Raw genomic sequence first — 22,178 nt, 5'->3', positions numbered from 1 at the left:
TTACTTCCCCTACTGTGATGAGTAGTAGTCCTGAATCCCCCTCACAGCGTTGAGAAGTAGTCAGAAGTTTATGTAGGTGTGCCTGCATAGTAGCTCCCCATTGACTTTGACAGTCCTGGTGGAGGTGGAATGCAGATAAGGGAGAGTGCATGTGTTATACGGCTATTTATTGTTCATTGAGTAATGCTAGGGTAAGCTTCCACTAAGATATAAGAGTTTATCAACATAAGTTTTATTATTATTATAATTAATACAGTAAACTCTCTGTTATCCGGTATTCAGCTAACCTGAACTCCCATCTAAAAAAAAAAATACCCTGTGTACTCACTGTTCTGCCAATCTGCCACCTTCTAGGAGAAGGAGAGTGGGCTCTGGAGCATGGAAAGGTTCAGGAACGGGCTGAAAAGTGCTGGATTATCCTGGAAATGAGTGTCTGAACCATCCAGGAAACGGGTGTCTGATTGATCGTTTGTGAAAGTGCTATGTTAGCCTGTGAACAAGCACCACCTAGTGATCACTCCCAGTACTGCAATGTATTGCTAATGGTTTAGAGTACAATATACTAGTATAGTATGTGGTAGGGATGCACCGATACCGTTTTCCCCCTGTATCGAGTACGAGTACTGATATATTGTTGTTTTCACCAATTCTTTTCACCAATACCGAGAACAAAGTACCAGTGCCGTTTGCCCGAATTATCAGGAGGTCAGGTGGCAGATCATGAGGTGCCGTCCCACTTCCTGATTGCTTAGGAAGCCAGGCTGCCTAGCAACAAGTGAAGCCGGCTTCCCAGCCAATCAGGAAGCCGGGTAGCACGTGATGATCTGCCTCCCGGATTCCTAATTTGGCTAGGAAACTGGCTTCACTTCATGCTAGGCAGCGTGGCTTCATGACTAATCAGGAAGCTGGGATGCGAGTCATGACGTCCCATCTGCCTTCCTGACTGGCTAGGAAGCCGGCTTCACTTGTTGCTAGGCAGCCTGGCTTCCCAACCAATCAGGAAGCCGGGAGGCGGGTCAGACCCATGCCCGGCTTCCTGATTGGAAAGGAAGCCGGCTCCATGCTCTCTCAGCACTGCTGGTCAGAGGGAAATCTCCCTTTGACCGGAAGTTCCGGTATCGGAGGTATGTATCGGAGCATTTGGGCGCATACGAGTACTCGGCCAAATACTCGGTATCAGCACCGATATGAATACTAGTATTGGTATCGGTGCATCCCTAGCATGTGGTATAGCATTTATTTAAACCTGTTTTTAAGAGCAACTCGCAAGCAACCAGAAACTACATATAACGGGGAGTGTACTGTATTATTATAGGCCAACTCCAGTGTAGTGGGGAAGTTTTAGGACAGCCTCTGTCAACCAGGGTTCCTCCTGAGGTTGCTAGGGGTTCCTTGAGCAATGAGCTATTTCTGCCTCTCACATAAGTTAGCATTGACATTAATGCTCTTTTTAGCCATCTGTGGGGAAGGGGGGGAGGGGGGTGTTTATACTGTACCTGTACTGAACCTGTACAGTTTGCACTAATGAACTGTGAGCTGTAGATAAAATTATTATCAGGGGTTCCCTAAGACCTGAAAGATATTTCAAGGGTTCGTCCTTGTTAAAAAAAAAGGTGGAGAAAGGCTGGTTTATAACGTAAATTTAAGAAATGATTGCGCTCCATGTTACTGATGAAGAGATTTCCACTCACATTCTGTCTGATACCAATCACTGGCAAAGAGCGTGCGGGGAAATCTCTGTAATGGCCATAGAAAGCGATCACATACACATTATTAAGCCAAGATTGATGTGGAAGCATGGCCAACATATAGACAATTTGCAAAGGGAGACCAGCATGCTGACTGTACGTTAGAGTCTTTTTTACTCCAAAGTACATAAGGGTCTATTTATCAATGCTTTTACCCAAGATTCACACATTCAAATCCAGTTAGACAATGCGTGAGTCTATTTAGAAAACATTGATATGAATAGCCCCTTATACTATAATGTACATTAAAAAAAAAAAAAAGCTTCAGTGTTGGTTTGGAAGACTGACCCAATAAATAGTCTGTTGATTTTGAGAACATTTCCGGAGGTCAATAAAAGAACACGGACAATGATTATGTAGAAATAGATTGCCTTTATTGAGTACAATGCATCTTCGGACAATTACAGATGTGCATGCTGCATATATTCATTAAACGTGTACAACATAACATTTCTTAAGAGTGTCAAATCACCATAGCAAGTAGACAATATTTCATTTCCCTGTCCCACACATAACTGTCTATTTCTGTTATACATGGAAATGCTTCACCTGCATCTGGACTCTTGTAGTAACGTGGCGGTGGCTATGGTATGGTGCAGTTTTTTTGGGGGGGAGGGTTGTACTAAAAAAATGTGATATTTCGATGGTAGATTTCCATTTCTATTAAAAATCCCCTTTGAATGATTTTGCCTTAAAAAGTGTTACTGCTTTTCACATCTGACACTGTAGACCTAAATTGGGTATGTGTAGGCAGCAGTTCAAGTGCCTGTCTAAGCCTTGTCTGCATCAGGATGTAATTGGATGTTTTGCAGAACACACAGCAAAGAATAGGCAATATTCCTACTCAGGTGCGTTGCACGGCCCTCTGCAATTACCCAAACGCACACACACTGTGGGGCACTGCTTACAGAGTTTAATGTATTGTATAAACAATAAAGGGATATTTCACATGTGTGGAGCAGAGCCTGATGCAGAAGGTGTTCCAGATGCTTCTTTAGAGGCCATTTACCAATACCCGTAAAATACTGATACACCACAAGGCAAAGTTTGTTTGCATGCGCATGTACACATGTTAATTAGCCATTTAAAAGGTAATTTATTATTCAAAAGAAACCTGTTGGGGCAGAAATATAGGTGCCTCTACCACTGACTTGTTTTTGAATGTGCAGGTTCCAGGGATGTGACCTTATTTTACTTTCTCTATTTGCTATTTGGCAAGTCATCGACCTGGAAAGAGAACATTCACATCAGCTTTTAGGACAGCCCTGGAACTAAACTTTCTACATTGTTCTTCGGCCTTGCACACATGGGTAATAAACAGAGGCTTGGTTCACTTTCCTGGAATGCACTGATTGCTCCCCAAACACAATGCCTGAAAAAAGTATATTAAGCTACATGGCTCAATTGAAAAGCTTCAATTTGAACTGTTCTTGCAACATCTAGACTGTGCTTGATGCTGCAGGCTTATTTACTCTAAGTGCTCCCCAGGCCTGGAGGGCATTTGAAAACCAAAGAACATACCATAGATGTCAAACTGTTACTAAACATATTAAAAGGTAGTAAACAAGCCTAGAGGTCTATGGATATACGCAGGCATCAAAAATGAGATGCTTGATGCGTATTTCTAATGCCTACCCAGTGCTCCCTTGATGCTGGTTCTAAAGGGCGTGCTGATGTCAAAGAACTAAATGGTTCTGTACACACAAGCACTTAGTGAAGAGTTCTTATTGTTCCATTCTCAGAGGAACCTAGCCTACAACTTCTGATGAGTTCTGAGCCAAATGGTTCTGTACAAACAAACACTTAGTGCGAAGTTCTTATTTCTCCTTTCTCAGAGGAACTTAGACTATAACGTTTGAAGAGTTCTGAATCTAAAGGTGTTCTGAGCCAAATGGGTATGTACAAAGAGCTTAGTGAAGAGTTCTTATTGCTCCTTTCTCAAAGAACCTAGCCTATAACCTCTGATAAGTTGTGAGACTAAAGGGTGTTCTGGGCCAAATTACTATGTACAAAGAAGCACTTAGTGAAGAGTTCTTATTGCTTCCTTCTCAGAGGAACCTAGCCTACAACGTCTGATGAGTTTTAGATTCAAAGAGTGTTTTGAGCCAAATGGTTGTGTGCAAAGAACGCTTAGTGAAGAGTTCTTATTGCTTCTTTCTCAGAGGAACCTAGCCTACAGCTTATATCGAGTTTTGACTTTGTAGCAGCTGTTCCTGTCAGTGGCTTCCCAAGTGGCAATCCAGCTTATGCAGATGATTTAAACACAACCATCAGTGCGCTGAGCTCCAGCACTCACAGGTACCCAACCTCAAACAGTTACATGTACCAAAGTAGCAGGCCTGTAATTGGGCTCCTGCAGATTCCTGGCCAATGTTGTTCTGCCGCTAAGAAAATGGAAGTGTCAAAAAAAAGTATGTTCTTGCAGCAGAATATCCAAGCAGTGGAGATGGCACATAGAGTGATCTGACATGAATAGCAATTGGTTAATAAAATAACACTGTATGTTTTATCAGGAAACATGATAAATATAAAACGACTGAAGTTTAACTCTGTAATCTATAGTTTGAAAGCACCAGTCATAATCAGTTTAAATCAGAAAGTCTTTTTTTATATGTTGGACTTGTTAAATATACATTTAGAGTAGTAGAACATGATTATTAGGAAAAAAAAAGTACTGTAAATATATTTCGCCAAAAGACAAGTCACCCTGTATACTTATTCATTATCTCTGTAGTTCATATGACCTCACTAAGCAGACTGCACTCACTCATGCAATGTCTGGATAAGAATTTGTTCAGTACAGTAATATATAAGAGTCAGAAAAGACCTATGACATCAATGTATGTATATCTCACTTCAATATATATATACAGATGTCGATCACAGTGAAAGGATGCAATCCCTTAACTCCAAAAACATTTATCTTAGATGTTATAAGCAAATGATCATGATTAGGAAAAATACTTTCATATGTAATAACTTGTTCGTGTTCAGCCAATAATAAGAATCTAGAGGTTTGCTGGTGATTCAGAGTTCCCATCTTGGTCTTCACTATAATGTGTTCTACAATAAAAGCAAGATAAATACACAATATTGGTGAACAATGATACAATATCAATAAACCTTATTACAATGCTTCATCAGATTGAAAGCTGACCTTTAAGCAGATATAAAATGATTTAATCGTAATATAAATCAATATATTTATTTTCAAAGACAACAGACATAAACACGTGACTCTGTCCTGGTAATGGCCTTCTGTAATCCTCTACAAAGCAGCACCCAGGCTGGAACAATGAAAGTCACCACTCTATTGCTCTTTTGTTTTGCACAGTGCGGTCAGTCTAGCTCTTTGAACTAGAGGGTAGAGCCAATGGGGAGTGTGGGTGACACCATCAGAGGGGGTGACATCAAAATTACTTTTGGTGTCACCCCCTCTGAAAAGTCAGGCACTCGGTCATGGACCTAGAACCTGACAGCTGCATGAGAAAGGACGGGACCCAGTGGCATACCTTATCCCACCGGATGAAGTCCCCTCCACTCTTTGGTGGCATCCATCACCAAGATGGCGGCTGACAGTGAAGTGCACGTAATGTAATGATGTCCCGTGCATGCACAATGACATGCGGACCGCGTGAAACCCGGCCTGGTGATGCCCCTGGGTAGAGCACAGGGATATACTAATTAATGTGCTGCCCGTCCATTGCACAGTGATAGGCTGGGGTTGTTCCTTAACCAGGTTGTATTACTTAATTGTACTGTAATGAGCAATGAAGTTTCTGACAGGGCAGAGATGCGTGGATCACAGAACTGACTGGACGGAATTACAAATTCTTTTTCAGGTAGAACAGTTGGGTAACACAGGCAATTAGCTCCTGTTTTAGAAAATGAGGTTCAATGACTACGCTAGGGTCTGCATGGAACTCCAACCTGCAATAGTTTTGTGTACATCAAAACCTATAGGAATAGCTGTCTGTCTATATAAGGGCCAGTCATATATAATCAATGCGGCAGTAGACTGTCCCATGTTGTGGTCTGCAGCTTGTCATGAATTATGCAGGCTGTTTAGTCATGCTCTACTGCATCTGCTTGCACATGAATCTTCAGCCGGTTAACAATTTGTATGCCTGATTTCCTGTTATCTACTGGTTTAGGCATAGTCTATAGAGGTTGTTACAGCACAAGCACCAAAAATCGATTTATATTGAAATGGCAAATGGATATTCAGAGGCTATTCTGTGAGATCAGTGTAGGTATAAAATGTGATCTCCAGTTATGTAAGATTTATTAAATCATGTTTTACGACATTGGGGGAACAGCAGAGCAATAACGCAATGCTACTTCTGAAGATTTTCTTTTCTATTTTACACAGTGAAGAAATATATTAAACAGAATGAAAAAAGGCTTTTTAAAAGGGAAAGAATAGTGTTTGCAGTGAGTACAAACCTAACTCATCTGGTCGTTATAAAAAGGAAAATGCAGTACAACTTATTGTATTAAAGTATTAAATCCCAATCACTAAAATCCCATATAGGTGTTAACATGTTACAGTAATTTCAGAAGTTATTTTCAATATTTTTAAAGTGACACTAAACTCAGGAGTCAAACCTTAAAAATGCATCCAAGTACTTTAATTATTAACAATACTGTACCTTATTTGTGTATCACTCGGCTGTAGATCCTCAAATCATCTCTGAATTGGTGCCGACACTGTCCTTCCTTCTGGAGGGGGGCTACTTTTGTTCCCCATGGTCCCTGTGTGTGTTGTAAAGTAGCCACCACTCCAAGCTCACTTCTGTGATGGACTACAATCTCAATGCAAATGAATTAAAGAAGAACTATGGGGTCAGTGTTTTTCCCCATAGTTCTCCTTAGGGTAACGGGAGGACACAAACTAGCATCCTCCCGTTACCCTAAGCTCAGTATACCGCGAGCTACAGCTCGCGGTACACTGAGAAGCCGCAGCCAGAGCGGATCCCGACTTAGATGACGGGATCCGCCCAGCTGCGTGAGTGACAGCTGGCTCTGCCTATCTAGAGGCAGAGCCAGCTGTACCCACCCCCTCCACCGTCCGTTCCGCCAGTCAGCGCTGGCAGATCGGAGCGGGGAGAGGGGAATCCAGCCCCTCCCCCTGTCACGGCAGAGAGCCATGACAGGATCGAGAGGTGAGCAAACCCGGTATGTGTTCGCTCACCTCCCGATCTACTGAGCAGACCTGTGACAGTCTCATTGTCACAGGTCGGCTAGAACTATGAGGTGAGTGAAAAGCACTCACCTCATAGTTCTCCTTTAACTAAACCTGAGATTGTAGTCCATCACAGAAGTGAGTTTGGAGCGGTGGCTACTTTACAACACACACAAGGACCATGGGGAATAAAAATAGCCACCCTCCAGAAGAAATGACAGTGCCAGCACCAATTCGGAGATGATTGGAGGATCTACAGCCGAGTGATACACAAATAAGATACATTTTTATTAATAGTTAAGGTACTTAAATGCATTTTAAGATTTAGCTATTAAGTTTAGTGTCACTTTTTGCCTTGTGATCCTGACATGGAGGTCTTTGTTCAGGCACTTCTTGGTACAGGGTGAGAAAGCTCCGACCCTGTCCAATTAGCAGTTGCTGGAGTGCATTTGTAGACCAGAGAGTGGCTTCAAACAAGCTGCAGGAGATCAACTGCCACAAAGGAGGAGAAAACCATATTTTTTTATTTTAAAGGTGGTGACTGCTTATGATAAAGAGTGCTTTACCAAACTAAATGTTATTCCGTTAGTTAAATACAGAGGCTTCTGTTCCTTCCATATGACAAAATATGTAACATGAAATTTGAAATAAACAAACTTACATCCAGCTAGAAGAGCTTCTCATAGCAGCTCTCACAGTGAACCACATCCCGATGAATGAAGATGCTGTCAATCAAATCTCCCATTGGTTTGTGGCAAATTCCACACTATGAGGATAAACACACAATGACATCAGATCAGAGGTACATTTGTACAAATAAGGAGGCTCATTAATCCATACATTGCAGAGGCAGAGCTGATTGTGTATGCAGTGCAAATACATGACCATGTACCCTCAATGTTATCACCTGTTTCAGCACACAAGGGGCTTCCACTCATTGTTCTCTGCAGTGGAAAACTAAAGCTGAACCCGTATAATAACACAGGTAATGGAGAGCTTCTCAGAGCAACTACACAGATAAGGTCACGGGATCCCACTTAGAATATTGATTCTATGTGTAAGATCCATAGGCATAGCGTTATACATCAGAGGGGGTGGTGCTTGGTAGAGCTGGACCTTAGGATCACAATAACTGTGAAAATGTTAGAAGGTCCTTTTGTTTCAATCAACTGTAATAGGGACCACTCAGAAATGGGCCTAGAGTAGCAGAAACCACTGAACAGCCAGACGAGGAAGGGTCACTGGCTCAGGAGCTGCTGCCTTTCACCAGTTGGCAAATAGGATCTGTTACTTGTCTAAAGTTTTCTATCTATCATATCTATCTATCTATCTATCTATCTATCTATCTATCTATCTATCTATCTATCTATCTATCTATCTTATCTATCTTATCTATCTATCTATCTATCTATCTATCTATCTATCTATCTGGTATGTAGGTATTTTTTTTATAGTTTTGTAGGTATGCATCTATCTATCTGTATGCACCTCTCTATCTATATATTGTTGAAAAATATCAATTTGTGATACAGTAACTCTATAAATAATAATAATAACGATTATTATTATTAGTTTATGTGTCCAGCAGGTTGTTATTTTTATGCAAGTCTAGTAGTTATAAGAGGTATTATTACCTTAAAACAATACTCATGGCAGTAGATGTTAAGGTGATCTAGCATGATCTTGGCACAGTCTTTGATTTCACGACCACAGTATGTGCAGGGACCTTCCTCAGACCTAGAAAGCAAATGAGCATGTTAACTGAATATTTGAAATAAATAATGTAGTGGAACTTGAATTATATACAGGGAGCTGAAGTTTAAAGCTGCTACCAAATTCCTTGTGGTGCAGCATACAAGATCTGTCCATTGACAATACATCAGTTGACCTCTGACCGCGGGCACAAGCTGAAGTTATAGACGTATACTCAAGCCATGCACTTACAATACTCAAGTCAGAATAGTGTGATTCTTTAATAAATCCAGTTGTGATTGATTCTCTATAACTAGTCAGGAAGTAATGAACAGGAACTCACACAGCAGAATAAAAAAAGTTCAACCTCAGAGACTATGCAATGCTATAGCTGAAGTGCTTTCTCTGCCACTTCCCTCAACCTACAATGGTAAACTGATTTCCCATAAGTCCTTCATTTTACCTCCTTGGCGGACTGCTGTACAGATAACTGGAACTGGTGTTGTAGGATAACATCTCAGAGTCACCTGAGAAGTCTGGGAGGCTTCTGTAAAGGGATGAGAAAATACACATCAGAAACACGGGACTGACAAGGCATGCTGGGAGAACAGCATCTCAGAATGTTTCACAGTTCAGATAGATCAGCTTGCCGTCCCTACTTCTTCATTCTCACCATTGCAATAAAGTGGGATTTAAAACTGAAGTTTCATCGGCTTATACTTTGCCTTCCCTAGTTCCTCCTTTCCCCTCATCCACATTCTAATTACATTAATAAATAAAATCTTTCTGTTTTTATTACAATCCTCATTTTAGTCCTGGTAACATAATCACCAGGTCCCTGCGCTTCTCCATGCAATGCAGGAAGATCATAGTTGGTGGGAGGGGCTGGCAGGTTGTTGTCTAAACACAGGACTAAAGACCCACATGTGATGCTGAGGCTCCATGACTGAAACCCAATGAATGAAAGGGGGGCAGGGACAGTAAGGCCAGGAAGGAAAACGCTAGAAGATGTTGGAGGTCCTCCATCCAGGAAATGAGGTGGGCTGACGTGTTTCAGCTTCCAATGCTCACAGTGTGCAGTGAAATCAGAGTATGAAATCTCTTTACAGGAGAAGCGGCTGTACAACTGTGCAAGATAGAAGGTAAGGCTGGAACCTGGAAATGTACCAAGGACCTGGAACCTGGGATGCCTAGATTCAGGTCATGTGACTATGTCCACTAAAATATATATGATAAATGAAAGCATTGCTCACCCAGTAGTGGTTGGAGATTTCAGATTCTCGCTTGTGTTGACATACTCCTTAACAAAAAGGATTCCTTTATTGCTATCAGAATAAAATAAAAGGTTTTAGCAGATGTCATACACACATTTACAATAATCAGTAGAAGCATGTTTCATGTTTAAGGGGCTTTTTGCCCACTTTTACTCAAAGTTCATGTCACATGAAAGGTTACACTCACAGGGGTTTTCACCATCTATTTTCCTTTAAAAAAAATGCTCATCAGCCTCCAGGCTTGCTCTTGCAGCACTTCTATTCTGGCCTCAATCCTCAGACCCTTGTCTGTATCCTTTAGACAGTCTCACAAGTTCTGTGCCGACATGCACACTCTATACACACCTCGCCGCTCCCCGCTGCAAAGGCCCACACCCACACCCAACTTATGAGTGAGACCTCCTCTGTTACCCTGGTAGGAGCTCTAAATCAAAGTCAGCACCAATCCTAAAAGGCTGTGTACCCCGGCACCATCAGGACGCTGGATGACAGCAAAATGTAGACCCGGGTTGGGGGCTGTATCCCACCCAGTAGCCTCCAGGCTCCACACCAGGATTTACTAATCCCAGAGAGAACTGACAACCAAAATACAGGATAATGAGACACTAAGAGCGCAAATCCGGAATTGTAAATGGTGTGATTTTGGATATATGTAAAAAAAAATTTTTAAAATGAGGAACTTACTTGTGGTGTCAGGGATCCGGGCACAGTGGTGATTCTGGCGCTGCAAGGAGTGTTGGATAAAATGTGTTCAATTTCCAGTGGTCTCCAAGTGGCAGAGTAGGGGTGAAATAGGACTTTCTTTAGGGGTTGTTCATAGCGGCTGGGAATGGTGTCATCAGTTATAGTAGTGAGCTCGGGGGTCAAGGACTAAGGTAGAGAGCAGATTGGATGCAGATTGGATGCTATGTACTCACCTTCTATCTCCGAGCTTGAAAAAGAGGATCTCCTCGAAACGCGTTGCTCACTGTACACGGCCCCGTGCACTCCCCTTCCTAACTGACCGCCACTTCCACTCCACCACATCTAGAACATATACTAAACGAAGACCAGAGGCAGCTTCCACATCAGCCCTTCGGCACACATAGCATCCAATCTGCATCCAATCTGCTCTCTACCTTAGTCCTTGACCCCCGAGCTCACTACTATAACTGATGACACCATTCCCAGCCGCCATGAACAACCCCTAAAGAAAGTCCTATTTCACCCCTACTCTGCCACTTGGAGACCACTGGAAATTGAACAAATTTTATCCAACACTCCTTGCAGCGCCAGAATCACCACTGTGCCCGGATCCCTGACACCACAAGTAAGTTCCTCATTTTAAAAAAAAACATTTTTTACATATATCCAAAATCACACCATTTACAATTCCGGATTTGCGCTCTTAGTGTCTCATTATTATGTTCACAGGGTTCTCCTCCTGTCTTTTGAGCAGCAATCCACACCATTTGCATCCACGCACTCCCTGCATCCCTGAGAGAGCGCTGTGTATTTTTCTTTTTGTTGTTTTTTTTTTTTTTTAACCAACATACAGGAGCCCCTCAACCTGCATGAGTGAGAACCCTGGGTGACATCATTGCCTCTCTACACCCTGACATTCAGTCTTAACCCTGGCAACTGCTAAACTGCATTTCAGTTATCTATATGCTTTGTGACATTGCGCCATCACAATATACTGTATAAATTGTATATAAAACACATTTTCACTTGTGCCCAGAACAGCTTTGAAAACAGCAAATTGCAGGAATGATAAAAGAAAAAACAGTAAAATATTGATTTCTGTTTATAAATAAACCTTATACGGCTTCATGAGCACTCAACACTGTTATAAATGTATCCACTAGATGGCAGACAAGGTGAACCAGACTGGTGTCTAGACAAGCCTTTCTCAACCATTATTCCGGAATGGCACCCTTTAAAAGCTTGCAAAATATTGAGGTAAATCCGCTGTCACTGTAAGGCTTATGTTGGTGGCAGCACAAGCTTTTACTTTTAATAGTTCTTTATTGAAGTCAAGTTAGTCATACATAGCAAAATGCATATAATATAACCAGCTTAAAGGTGTGTAAAACGTTAACCAGTCAGAATTACCATTCAGGATACAGTATGCTGTGCAATGGAGAATATCGCAATACAGTATAATTTCCATTTATAGGGAGGTTAGAAGGAAGGGAAGGATGACTGCAGCACAAGCTTTTAAATACTTTCCCGTCTTCTATATCAGTTAGGAGTATGTTTATATTTCATTCTCATGGCTTAGTAACACCATCCTCAGTGCGTTCCGGCCTGATTCTGGCCGGAACGCACTAGATCGCATTCCGGCCGGCTCACTTTGTTTTGGGGCAGGAGGGGCCACGCCTTCCGGCCACAGTGCGCTCGGCTGCACGGGAATGCAAGGCACATCAATGCCTGCATTCCGGTCTGGTACGGTCAGAATTAATGCTGCATGCACTATTTTTCCGACTGCACCGGAACGCAGGCATTGATGTGCCGTGCACTGTGGCGCCATTGAGTTCAATCACACCTATGTATGTAAATGTATATGTTTTTTATCAGTATATCTTGGTAATACTTGTTGTGTTTCCAGCACACTTTTCACACGTGTGGTCACATATTGACGCAAGATATTCTGTGGAATCCCGGTCACCATTGCTACAAAGAATCTTACACAACTATGGGAATTCAGAAGGATTTATTATATTATTGAAGGTTCTGCCATCATAAATCAATGCTTGGCCAGGAACTGAGAGCGAAGGCTCTTGAGGTCTAATACACTGTGTATGATCAGCTTTTCCATAGGCAACATAAGATTAACCTGATTCCTCCACATTGCAAAGGTTAGCGGGTTGGAGGATAAGCCCTGCACTGCTGGAAGTTGAATTTCAGTGTTCCCGTCACCGGTGAGGTGCTACATGAGCAAAATTTCCATTGTGACATTAACCTAACAGATGGATTTTATACTACAGTGATGTATAGCTTTAGAAAGTGCCTTACCTGGAAGACTGAGGATCATACTGACTTGTGTCCCCAGAGGAAGCATTGTCATATCGGGATTCCACTGTTGTAGTTGTTGTAATTTTTTCCATTGAACTAGAAACAGTTCTGAAAATACCAAGATTTTCCAGGTAAAACATTATTACAAGGGTAGAATCAATTATTTCACATATTCTAATCACACCGAGGCAAATGCTTTTAGTCAAATGAATATCTAAAGCCAATGTTTTAATTTTGAATAGAGTATGGAATGAAAAAAACCTCTATTAGGTTTTTTCCCCCCGTTTCCCTTCACTTCCTGTCCTAAACACTCAACAGGAAGTAAGGGGAAATCTCTGCAAAATAAGGGAAATGCCATCTAAGGCCTTGTTCACACCAAATGCAGAGCAGATCTGCATGAGTTTCTGCACACGAAGTGCATTGGGTTGTGCCACGTTTCTGCTGCATTTTTGATTGTAATCAGTTCAAAAACATATGCCTGTTCCTATATATATTCCCATGTACACACAATATCTACTTTATAGTTCAAAACTAAACAGAAGATGCAATTGTATTACAGATAAATATGATTCCATTATGCAAGGTATCCATACAAAATATTATATTTAGAATTGGTGGCCATGTGACTGGCACTCTTGTCTTACAGCACTGGGGTGAAAAATAATGCAAACACAAGCAAAACATACACTCTCCATTCAGATTACTGTCTTTATGAGGATTGTGTGTTCTTCCTGTGTTTGCATCCAAAATGTACTGGTAAGCTGACTATCAAATATAAATCCAGTTTAAAGGCCTACTATGGCTTTCCGGATACATTTTACAACACTGTGGGTAACATGGTACTTTATAGGGAGATCATTTTGACACTCTTTAGCATTTCATACTGGTCCATTGTGGTGCATTGCACTGAAAAATGTTGAACCTGCTCTACTTTTTTTTTCAGTGGATGGGAGCACAACGCAACACAACACACTGGTGTGAACTGCTCCCATTCACACCCATTCATTTTCAGATGTCCTTGTGTTGGCATCCATTGAAAAACAGATCCCATCGCATCTGGTGTGAATGGGGCCTAAAGGTGTCTGTGCATACAGGCAGAAGCTTTCAGTGCCTCTGCTCTGCCTTTATGCCAGGTCACTCTGATCAACAAAACTTCCTGATGAATTTGCCCCATACCTCCTGTTTCCATACATTTCGATGGGCCCATTACTATGGTGGGTTACCTCACTCTACAATAAGAGTGCAGAAGGCAGAAAGGGGTGCACAAGGTTTGACACTACCAGGAAGAGCTGAAGCTTCACTTAATCAGAAAAGCGCAGTATTTGGGCAGAGCAGAGACCCTGAATCCTGTACAAGTACAAGAGTCCTGTGTATTCTTACTTGAATATTGTTGTGCTTTGTGTATTTTTTCCAGATCAGTGGGAAACAATCTCTGTGCAGGAGCTTACTGTAATAAAGACCGGTCACTACTGTTCTGTTTCCTTGTGTAGGGCGACTGGTCTTGAATCCCGCCCCCTCCTCTAGTTTTCTGCAGGCAGTCTGTAGTGGGTGGAGCTGCTAGGCCCCTCCCACAAGTCTGCTCTCTGCACAGGATTTGTACAGCACAGTAATGATGTCACTACTACCTTTACAAGGGTAATTCTTGTGCTTGCAAAGGCATTTGGGGAACCCACAATGATTTTTATCCTTTGTGGCTAATGAGGAATATTTTTGAATTAAAGTTTGTGTTGCCGGAGTTAAGCTTTAAAGCTCAACTCCAGACAATTGTTTTCTTTTTAGTTCGGAAAGACTGTAGAGGGCTTAGACCCTTTGTTTTTACTAATTTATGCATCCCCCTTGGGGTATCTTTCCTCACTTCAAGTTATGGACAGCTTCCAACATTTTTTTTAGTAAAGTGGGAAAAGGTTAGAACCTTTGGATATTTTTGCACACTCTTTTTAGGTCATATTTGGTTTGTTTTTTTAGTAGCATCTCAATAGATACAATGACATTAAATAAAAATAAATCGGCTTTTTATTTTTAATAAGTTTATCCTTCTTTGATAATAATATAAAATAACAAAATAAATAATATAAAAAATAATAAGATACCTCAATAACAAATGTAATGACAGAGCTGTTGCTCTATAAGGGGTATACAGGGTATACAGATGAGGAAGATAAAATAGATAAATACATGCTATATACCGTATTTTGCGTTCCATAAGGCGCACCGAACCATAGGACGCAGGGAGGGTAGGGTTCTGACAGCTGTAGTTAGTGACAGCTGACGCTGTGATTACAGCCCCACAGTCTCATCAGTGATCACACAGAGCAGACAAAGAACGGACGTTCTTCGTCTGCTCTAGGGGCTCTGTGGTGAGCTGCTATGCCGTGGTCATGGGTCCCCAAGAGGAGTGGAGACCCCGAAAACTGCAGCAGGAAGGGGGGGACGACAGGGCCAGAAGCGCCGCTGCTCCTTTCCTACAAGTGATCTAATCAGATCACTTGTATGAAAACGTATGCTTGTATGAAAACGAGCGGCGGCTCCACACTATACATTTAGCTCTGCTTGTCAGGAGCAGGGCTAAATGTACAAAAAAACTACTCGCCCGGCACCCGAAACTGCATGTCCGGGGCGTCGGGCGATAGGGATGAGGGAGCTCTCACACATTCGTTCCATAAGACGCACTGACATTTTTTCCCGCCTTTTGGCGGGAAAAAGTGCGTCTTATGGAGCAAGAAATACGGTAATTCATGACTGTAAATTACTTTAAAACATCCATTGCTTAATTATGTGTAGGTATTATTTCGTTTACAAATAAATGATTGTAATGATGGTAAAGTATTTTCAGAATGGAATCTCTTCATGTGGATTGGTTCATACACAGGTACATGCTGTTCTCTTACCTCCTTGATCTGGAGTCGCTGTCTTCTAGATACTCTGTGTATACGGGATTTGTGGAACGAGTTGTACTGACTGTGGTGTGCGAGTTGGATCTAATTCAAAGATAAGGTCAGAGATGTCAATATCTGCAGAAGTTTATTTTTATAATCATTTCTGAAAAGTAAATTTTCACTTTGCAAAGGAATTTTCCCTTAGCTTAGTGAATGAAGTAAAACTCTGCAGATTTCCTTCATTCAGTCATGCGCAAGCTAAAATACTGTTGTTGTTTTCTTTTTATTTTCCTTGCATGTAATCAAGTATTATTTGCAAAATGAATTGATCACATTCACTAAAGGTAAGGAAAAATTCCATTGTAAAGTGAACAGCCCATTTGTACTTAGTAATCAACCCCAAAGAGTCTGCATCATGAACCAATATACCTGTAGGATTAGGTTTTTATAGAACTCTCATAGGCTGCTTGCCATTTCAACAGCAGAGTTATAGACAGATATAGCAGAATCATATTCAATCCAGTTATATGTTTCATGAAAATTCTTACCTTTAAATTTTAAAAGCATAACTCTTTTATTGTATTAACCTTCTATAATCTCCTGTATCACAAGGCTTAGGATGGGAGAAAACTGGCCTGCACTATAAGCCAATCAGGCTCTACTGCATTGCACAGTGCTATCAAACTACTGGAGAAAGCTTGCTGATAGAAGGAAAGAAAACAAAGATGACCTCCCTCCCTGTGTGTATTGTAAAGTCGCCACTGCTCCAAGCTCACTCCCCAAATAGATTAAAATCTCAATACAAATTATTAAACTAAACATGAGATTGTAGTCCATCACGGGAGCGAGCTTGGAGCGGTGGCTATTTTACAACACACACGGGGCCCATGGGGAACAAAAGTAGCCACCCCCCAGAAGGAAGGACACTGTCAGCACCAATTCAGAGATGATTTTGAGGATGATACACAAATAAGATACATTTTGGTTAATAGTTCAGGTACTTGAATGCATTTTGTAAGATTTAAATCCCGAGTTTAGTGTCACTTTAAATGTCATACAGTAAACAGAAGTGATTTAATATTCTGCAGTGTCTGGAATCTTATCTTCCTGTGTCTCAGGATGATGTGAGGGGTCACATGAGGTTGGGTAATTGGAAGGACAGTGAAGCAGAGGAGGATGAGCAGACTCCTAATCACTGGTGACAATGACAAGCTGGAGTCAGCTGAATAGAGGAGTCCTGGAACAGAGCGCACAGTACTTTACAGAGCCTACTGTTACTCCATGGCTGGCTTGAAAAACCTAATATGCGTTGATCATTATTTATCAAAACACGTGAAGGAAGAATTGCTGTTGTTTCTCATAGCTTATATTCCCAGTGTAGTGTAGAATGAAGAACAGAATCTGATTGGATGTGGTCTGTGAGTCTGTGAGCTCTGACAAGACGATAAACAATTCATCTTTACTTTACATACATACATACCTTACATAATGTTCTGCCAGGACTGATTGTTCTTTTTTAATATAAATAGTAGTTTGTTGATCAAAATGATAATTTTGCATATCAGTATATTGAACAATTATATTATGTATATGGCCAACATGAGCTGTAAAGTATATAAAGTTGGGGGTTGATTTATAACCCGTTCACATGGGGGAACCATTATGTGAAAATGGTTTACTGCACATTGTGGCCACTAGATGAAGCAGAGGAGCGCGGGAATTTGCTATGCTCCTTGACTTATCTAGTGGCCACAATGCACTGCGGAACGGTTTGCATAGCTGTTTATAAATAAACCCCTTGGTGAACTTTTTCAGACACACTGGGGCTTCAAGGTAAACATCAGATTTTTATTAAGGGAAACAAACTATAATAAAAATTGTACATTTCAGAACAGCTTTTTAGGGGAGGAAACGTACTGCACTTACTATACTGAAAGCACATAAGATGTAGGTATTTGTACCCTAGGGAGTTCCACAGCAGATCATGCCAAAACTACAATTGGGAGCACCCACTATTAAATATTTGCTGTCCTTATGGCCAGGTCAAAATATAGCCTTTGCATTGCAACTTAATGGGTACGTTGTGGGGAAAATAAAGTGGAGAGCCAGTAAATGTTACATTTTGTTTTAGATAGTGCTGATAAGGGTTAGAACTACTGTCAGGCTTTATTGTGTTTCCATTGGGGAATCCCATCTCAGTTCCTGTCCTAGAGGCACATATTAAAGTGTGGGGAAACAACACCTTTGGTAAGCAGCTATCATTGGAACATTTATCTCCATTGGGATATTTTCCCTTACTGTTCTAGTGATAACTGTACAATTTTAAAAGGAGTTCTACTACAATATTGTCTTGGAAACATCTTCAAATATTGGCATTAATACATCATGAACCTTTAACTTTGGGATATATTATTGATGTACTAAATAAAAATTGTAGGGTATTCATCAAATATTTTTATATTTAATGGTAGGATAAAGAATTTATGTTTTATCAGTTTGTGGTAGTAAGCTGAATAGCATATGATGAAAATCTCAAGACGATTTATCAGACGCTATAGTAGAGAATTCTGGCTGAACTGGTTCTTGGTAGTGGCTTCCGCCTTCACAAAAACAGACCACACCAGCCAGAAGCATGCTGGGAATGCTGACAACCCACCTGTAACTAACTATATAAAGTATGCCAAGTATTTATAATGACAAGTACAAATGTCTTGGTGCCGGTCTCCTCCCTTCACAAATAATAACATCAGGCCCTTTATCTGAGGTCTGACATTTCCTTTTTTGAGAATATTACCCAGGAATATTTTGGGTAAATGCATAGTATAATTTTGCAGATGCATTTAACTTTTACAAGGTGTGAATTACCAGCCAGGGATGATCTCAATTGGACTATGGGCATTCAAGTATTTGTAAATGCATAACAGGCAATGCATTTGCTAGTAAAGAAGACCTTCACAGACCTGTGTAGCTGAAGACACTGCAATTCCTCATCATCAAAGTTCACAGCAGAAGCATTGAAGTTGTCCATGTCCTTCTCTTAGCAGCCCCCCTAGCCCTCATAGACCTCCTGCTCTGTGTTTACAGTAGAGATTAGAAGGCTGGAAGACTGCTGGGTTAAGGACTTGGACAGATTCAGTGCTTCTGCTGTTACCTTTGATGATTGCTCCAGAGTACCTGCAGCTACAGAGATCATTTAGAGGTTGTTGTTCTCATTTAGCGTTTGCTAAGAATAAGCAAATAGCTGAATTTCTGTAGCCTGATCACGGGTTCACTCCAAAGTACCTAAATACACTCATGATTCAGCTGCTAAAAGATCTATCTAATGAAAGATTGTGGTCCAAATGTGTATATTAACATACATGCTTGTGTTTGTGAACAGGAAGCCATCTCCTGCACTGGGAAAAAGCAAGGGTGGTCGGCTTGGTAAAATCCAACATAACTCTTTTGTTTCAATGTTGTGAATCAGTGATGCAGAACAAGTATGTAAATGCTGAGTTCTGGCTTTATTCCAGATCTGCATCCTTGTTTTGGGCTGTTGTAGCACTTTTAGAAACAGGTCAGAGAGAAGAACAGTGACATTTTACTCACAGGGACAGGTTTCCTTTAACAGATACAATCATCTCAAAAGTATTTGAGGCTAGTCGTAAAATGTTCTGATAAAATGCTAATGTCTCAACCTAGAAACCAGTTATACTAATACTTTTCGAAACTGGCTTCAGTGACATTTCTCTCACTCTAAAATGCCAGCTTTAAAGGCACACCTAGTGAAAGTTTCCAGCACCGATCAAATCCTCAGCGCTGGAAAGCAAACATACAAGTATGGGGGCATTCCACATATTCACTCATGATGTGTACATCTCAATGGAGTTTACAAACATTCATGAGCAATTACTATGATTCCATTATAATATCTCACCACACTAAAAGGTCAGATCTAACCAAGCACAGCTGTATGTTACTTTAGGTCCAAACATGCACAACATATAATATATAAGCTTGTGTTACAATGAGCCGTTTATTTCCTCTGTACTAACCCATTTTCAATACCTACATGAGGCTGCCATTATCTATTCTAGGCAGATATAAATATTAATGAGACAGTGAAATATCCATATACTGACCAAGGCCGCCATCAGGGAGGCACTCGGAGAATCACTTATTGGTGGTGAGCAAGAAGCAGGGAGACTAACAAAAAGCTATGCCCCATTGGTAAGAGTTGAAATGTAAAGTGGGGTCCAAAATACTGATTAGAAATTGAGGCTTGGGAGGCTATGATTTTGCACAATGAGGGAAATGGGTGAGATTAGTTCCCACTACTTGATAGGGTTCTGAATATGGGGTAACATGCCAGTGAATGTATTGAAGGCCCTACTCAGTAGAATGCAGTAGTTCTGCCCTAAAGAGAATATCTTTTTCATGGCGATTCTCCAACCGGGGGAGAGTATTCCTTCAAATGCTCTGTACGAAAAGGGAACCTATAATAAAAGGTAGCGAGGTGCCTTTTGATGGTGACTCTGTACTGGTACAGAGAATTGTCACTGATTGTGCTGCCATGAGCTTAATTTGGTCATTTCCCAGCATGTATCAAAGACATCTGAAAGTATACATTTATGAGAATGAGCCGTACCTGCTGGGGCTTGATTCAAGCATTGTGTCTTGAAGTGACTCTGGAACTCGGTATCTAGTTTCTGTGAATGTAGTAGTACTTTCTCTGGAACGTGGGCTAGGTCTGAAAAACACATTTACATTTTTAAGGAAGACATAGAAAGTTGGAGTAGGTGATAAATGGGTGACTGGATGCTCTTATATCTCCATGGGATTCTACAGGTAATAACGCAATCTCCAGCCTATACTGTGGTTCTTAAGACCAGCACTCTCATACATCTGACCATGGCTGCAGCCTACCAAAACTCAGGTCCTGACCCTTTAATATGGACTGACCCTTTAATATGACAGATAATCACTTTGTAGGGCTGCTTCTCTCGGTCTCCTGGGTTTCAGTTGTTTTTGATTGCTCAGATAATGTCTCTATCGATATCTGGACATTCCTGTTTCCTGAATTTGATGTTATTCTGAAGGTCCAGAAAAAGGAAATATTGCTGAATATTTTTCTTTGTACCTTAGGCTGGATTCACACCCGTCCGTTGCTGTGCCTTGCATTATTGTGTGTTATGCCGGGAAGGTTGCCCATTCAAATCAATAGGCTGCCAATGCACCAAATAATGTCAGACACGTACCATTCTTTTAACAGCAGTGCACCACAATGCACAGTAGTGCATTACCATACGTTGTGGTGTGCTGTAACACATGTTTAACGGAATTTCGTTGGAGTACCACCGATAATGAATATGCATTAATGTGCAATAATGTTTCTGCAATGAACTGGAGAGTAGTGATGAGCCGAACACCCTCGAACATGCAGCCCATCCTTACTGGAGAGGTGTGAATTGGCCCTAAAAGAACAACCCCTAAATACCGCTTGCGTTTGAAGTGAACATACGTGACACCAAGTTTACAGCAAACAGCTAGACCTGGAAACTCAGGTTCCAAGGAATATTAGTTGGTGGGTGGACCCTTTAAATTTAACAGATAATCACCTTGGAGAGCTGCTTCTCTCTGTCTGGGTGGTTTCAGTTGATTGTGGTTGCTCAGATAATGTCTCTATTGTTATCTTGACATTTCTGTCCCCTGAAGTTGATGTTATTCTGGATATACACAGCAGGAAAGAGAAATATTGTTGAATTTTGTATACATTTCTTTCAATGTGTATAATAAAGAAAAACTCTAAATACCACCTGCATTTAAAGTGAACATACAATGTAACAACAAAGTTAATTCCCAGGAAAAAAATATTCAGTCATAGGCTCCGTTCACACATAGTGATATGAATGCAGTGCAGTTTTCCGCGCGGCGCGAAAAAACGCACATTTTAACATACGCTACTACTATAGCCGGAGCACACGGAAATCACCCATAATATTGCACTTGTACCTTTTTGAGCGATTCGCGTTTTCATGACGCGCAGGTGTGAACAAACTACATTAGAATTTATGTATACACGCGGAAACCCGCTAATGTGTGAACAGAGCCTTACACATGTGAAGGAACAAAAAAACATTAGCACCTTTGTGTGCCCGCTCTTCCTCCTGAGACAAGCAAAGACACAGCATGCCTCCCACTAGTTAACTCCTCTCATTTGTTTTTTTGTTTTGTTTTTTTATTTATTTTTTTACTGTTTGCTTTTCAATTCATTTAGCCTTAAAAATTCTAGAAAGTAAAATAAATATTGGAAGACAATACCACCTTTTCTGTCCCATCTGCAAACATACACACTCAAAAATATGTGGGCCTACTAAATCAGTAGGCCCATAGCTAAAATAAAAAAAAAATGCTCTGGTTCACAGAG

At 41.0% G+C, this 22,178-nt stretch overlaps 2 protein-coding genes across 2 annotated transcripts in view; both read right to left on the bottom strand.

Annotated features, from left to right (window-relative positions):
• Positions 1-4,492: 4,492 nt before the first annotated feature.
• On the bottom strand, positions 4,493-21,471 carry LOC108795351 (zinc finger protein 185-like). Its single transcript, XM_018566590.1, has 10 exons — positions 21,370-21,471; positions 20,737-20,844; positions 20,400-20,501; positions 15,785-15,874; positions 12,897-13,004; positions 9,879-9,950; positions 9,089-9,172; positions 8,568-8,670; positions 7,595-7,699; positions 4,493-4,811 (listed from the first exon to the last, which is right to left on the bottom strand). Exons 3-9 carry the CDS (start codon positions 20,420-20,422, stop codon positions 7,601-7,603), a joined length of 579 nt encoding a protein of 192 aa, XP_018422092.1. The 5' UTR covers positions 20,423-20,501; positions 20,737-20,844; positions 21,370-21,471; the 3' UTR covers positions 4,493-4,811; positions 7,595-7,600.
• The window catches only part of LOC108795342 (mucin-2-like), a 93,212-nt gene continuing 92,403 nt past the window's right edge, over positions 21,370-22,178 (bottom strand). The window contains exon 29 of the mRNA XM_018566577.1: positions 21,370-21,471. The gene's annotated coding sequence lies outside the window, so the exon portion shown is untranslated. The remainder of the gene's footprint in view (positions 21,472-22,178) is intronic.

Source organism: Nanorana parkeri, unplaced genomic scaffold (genome assembly GCF_000935625.1).
Source record: "Nanorana parkeri isolate BGI_ZX_2015 unplaced genomic scaffold, ASM93562v1 scaffold960, whole genome shotgun sequence".
NCBI lineage: Eukaryota > Metazoa > Chordata > Amphibia > Anura > Dicroglossidae > Nanorana > Nanorana parkeri.
Note: the sequence above shows the minus strand (reverse complement) of the source record. Positions and strands in the feature narration are given on the sequence as shown.

Coding starts and splice junctions, on each gene's coding strand:
- LOC108795351 (XM_018566590.1), bottom strand. CDS start 20,422: ATGCTTGAATCAAGCCCCAGCAG. Junction 15,875..20,399: donor CTTGAATCAAGCCCCAGCAG/GTACGGCTCATT, acceptor TCTTTGAATTAG/ATCCAACTCGCACACCACAG. Junction 9,951..12,896: donor TATGATCCTCAGTCTTCCAG/GTAAGGCACTTT, acceptor TTATTCTGATAG/CAATAAAGGAATCCTTTTTG.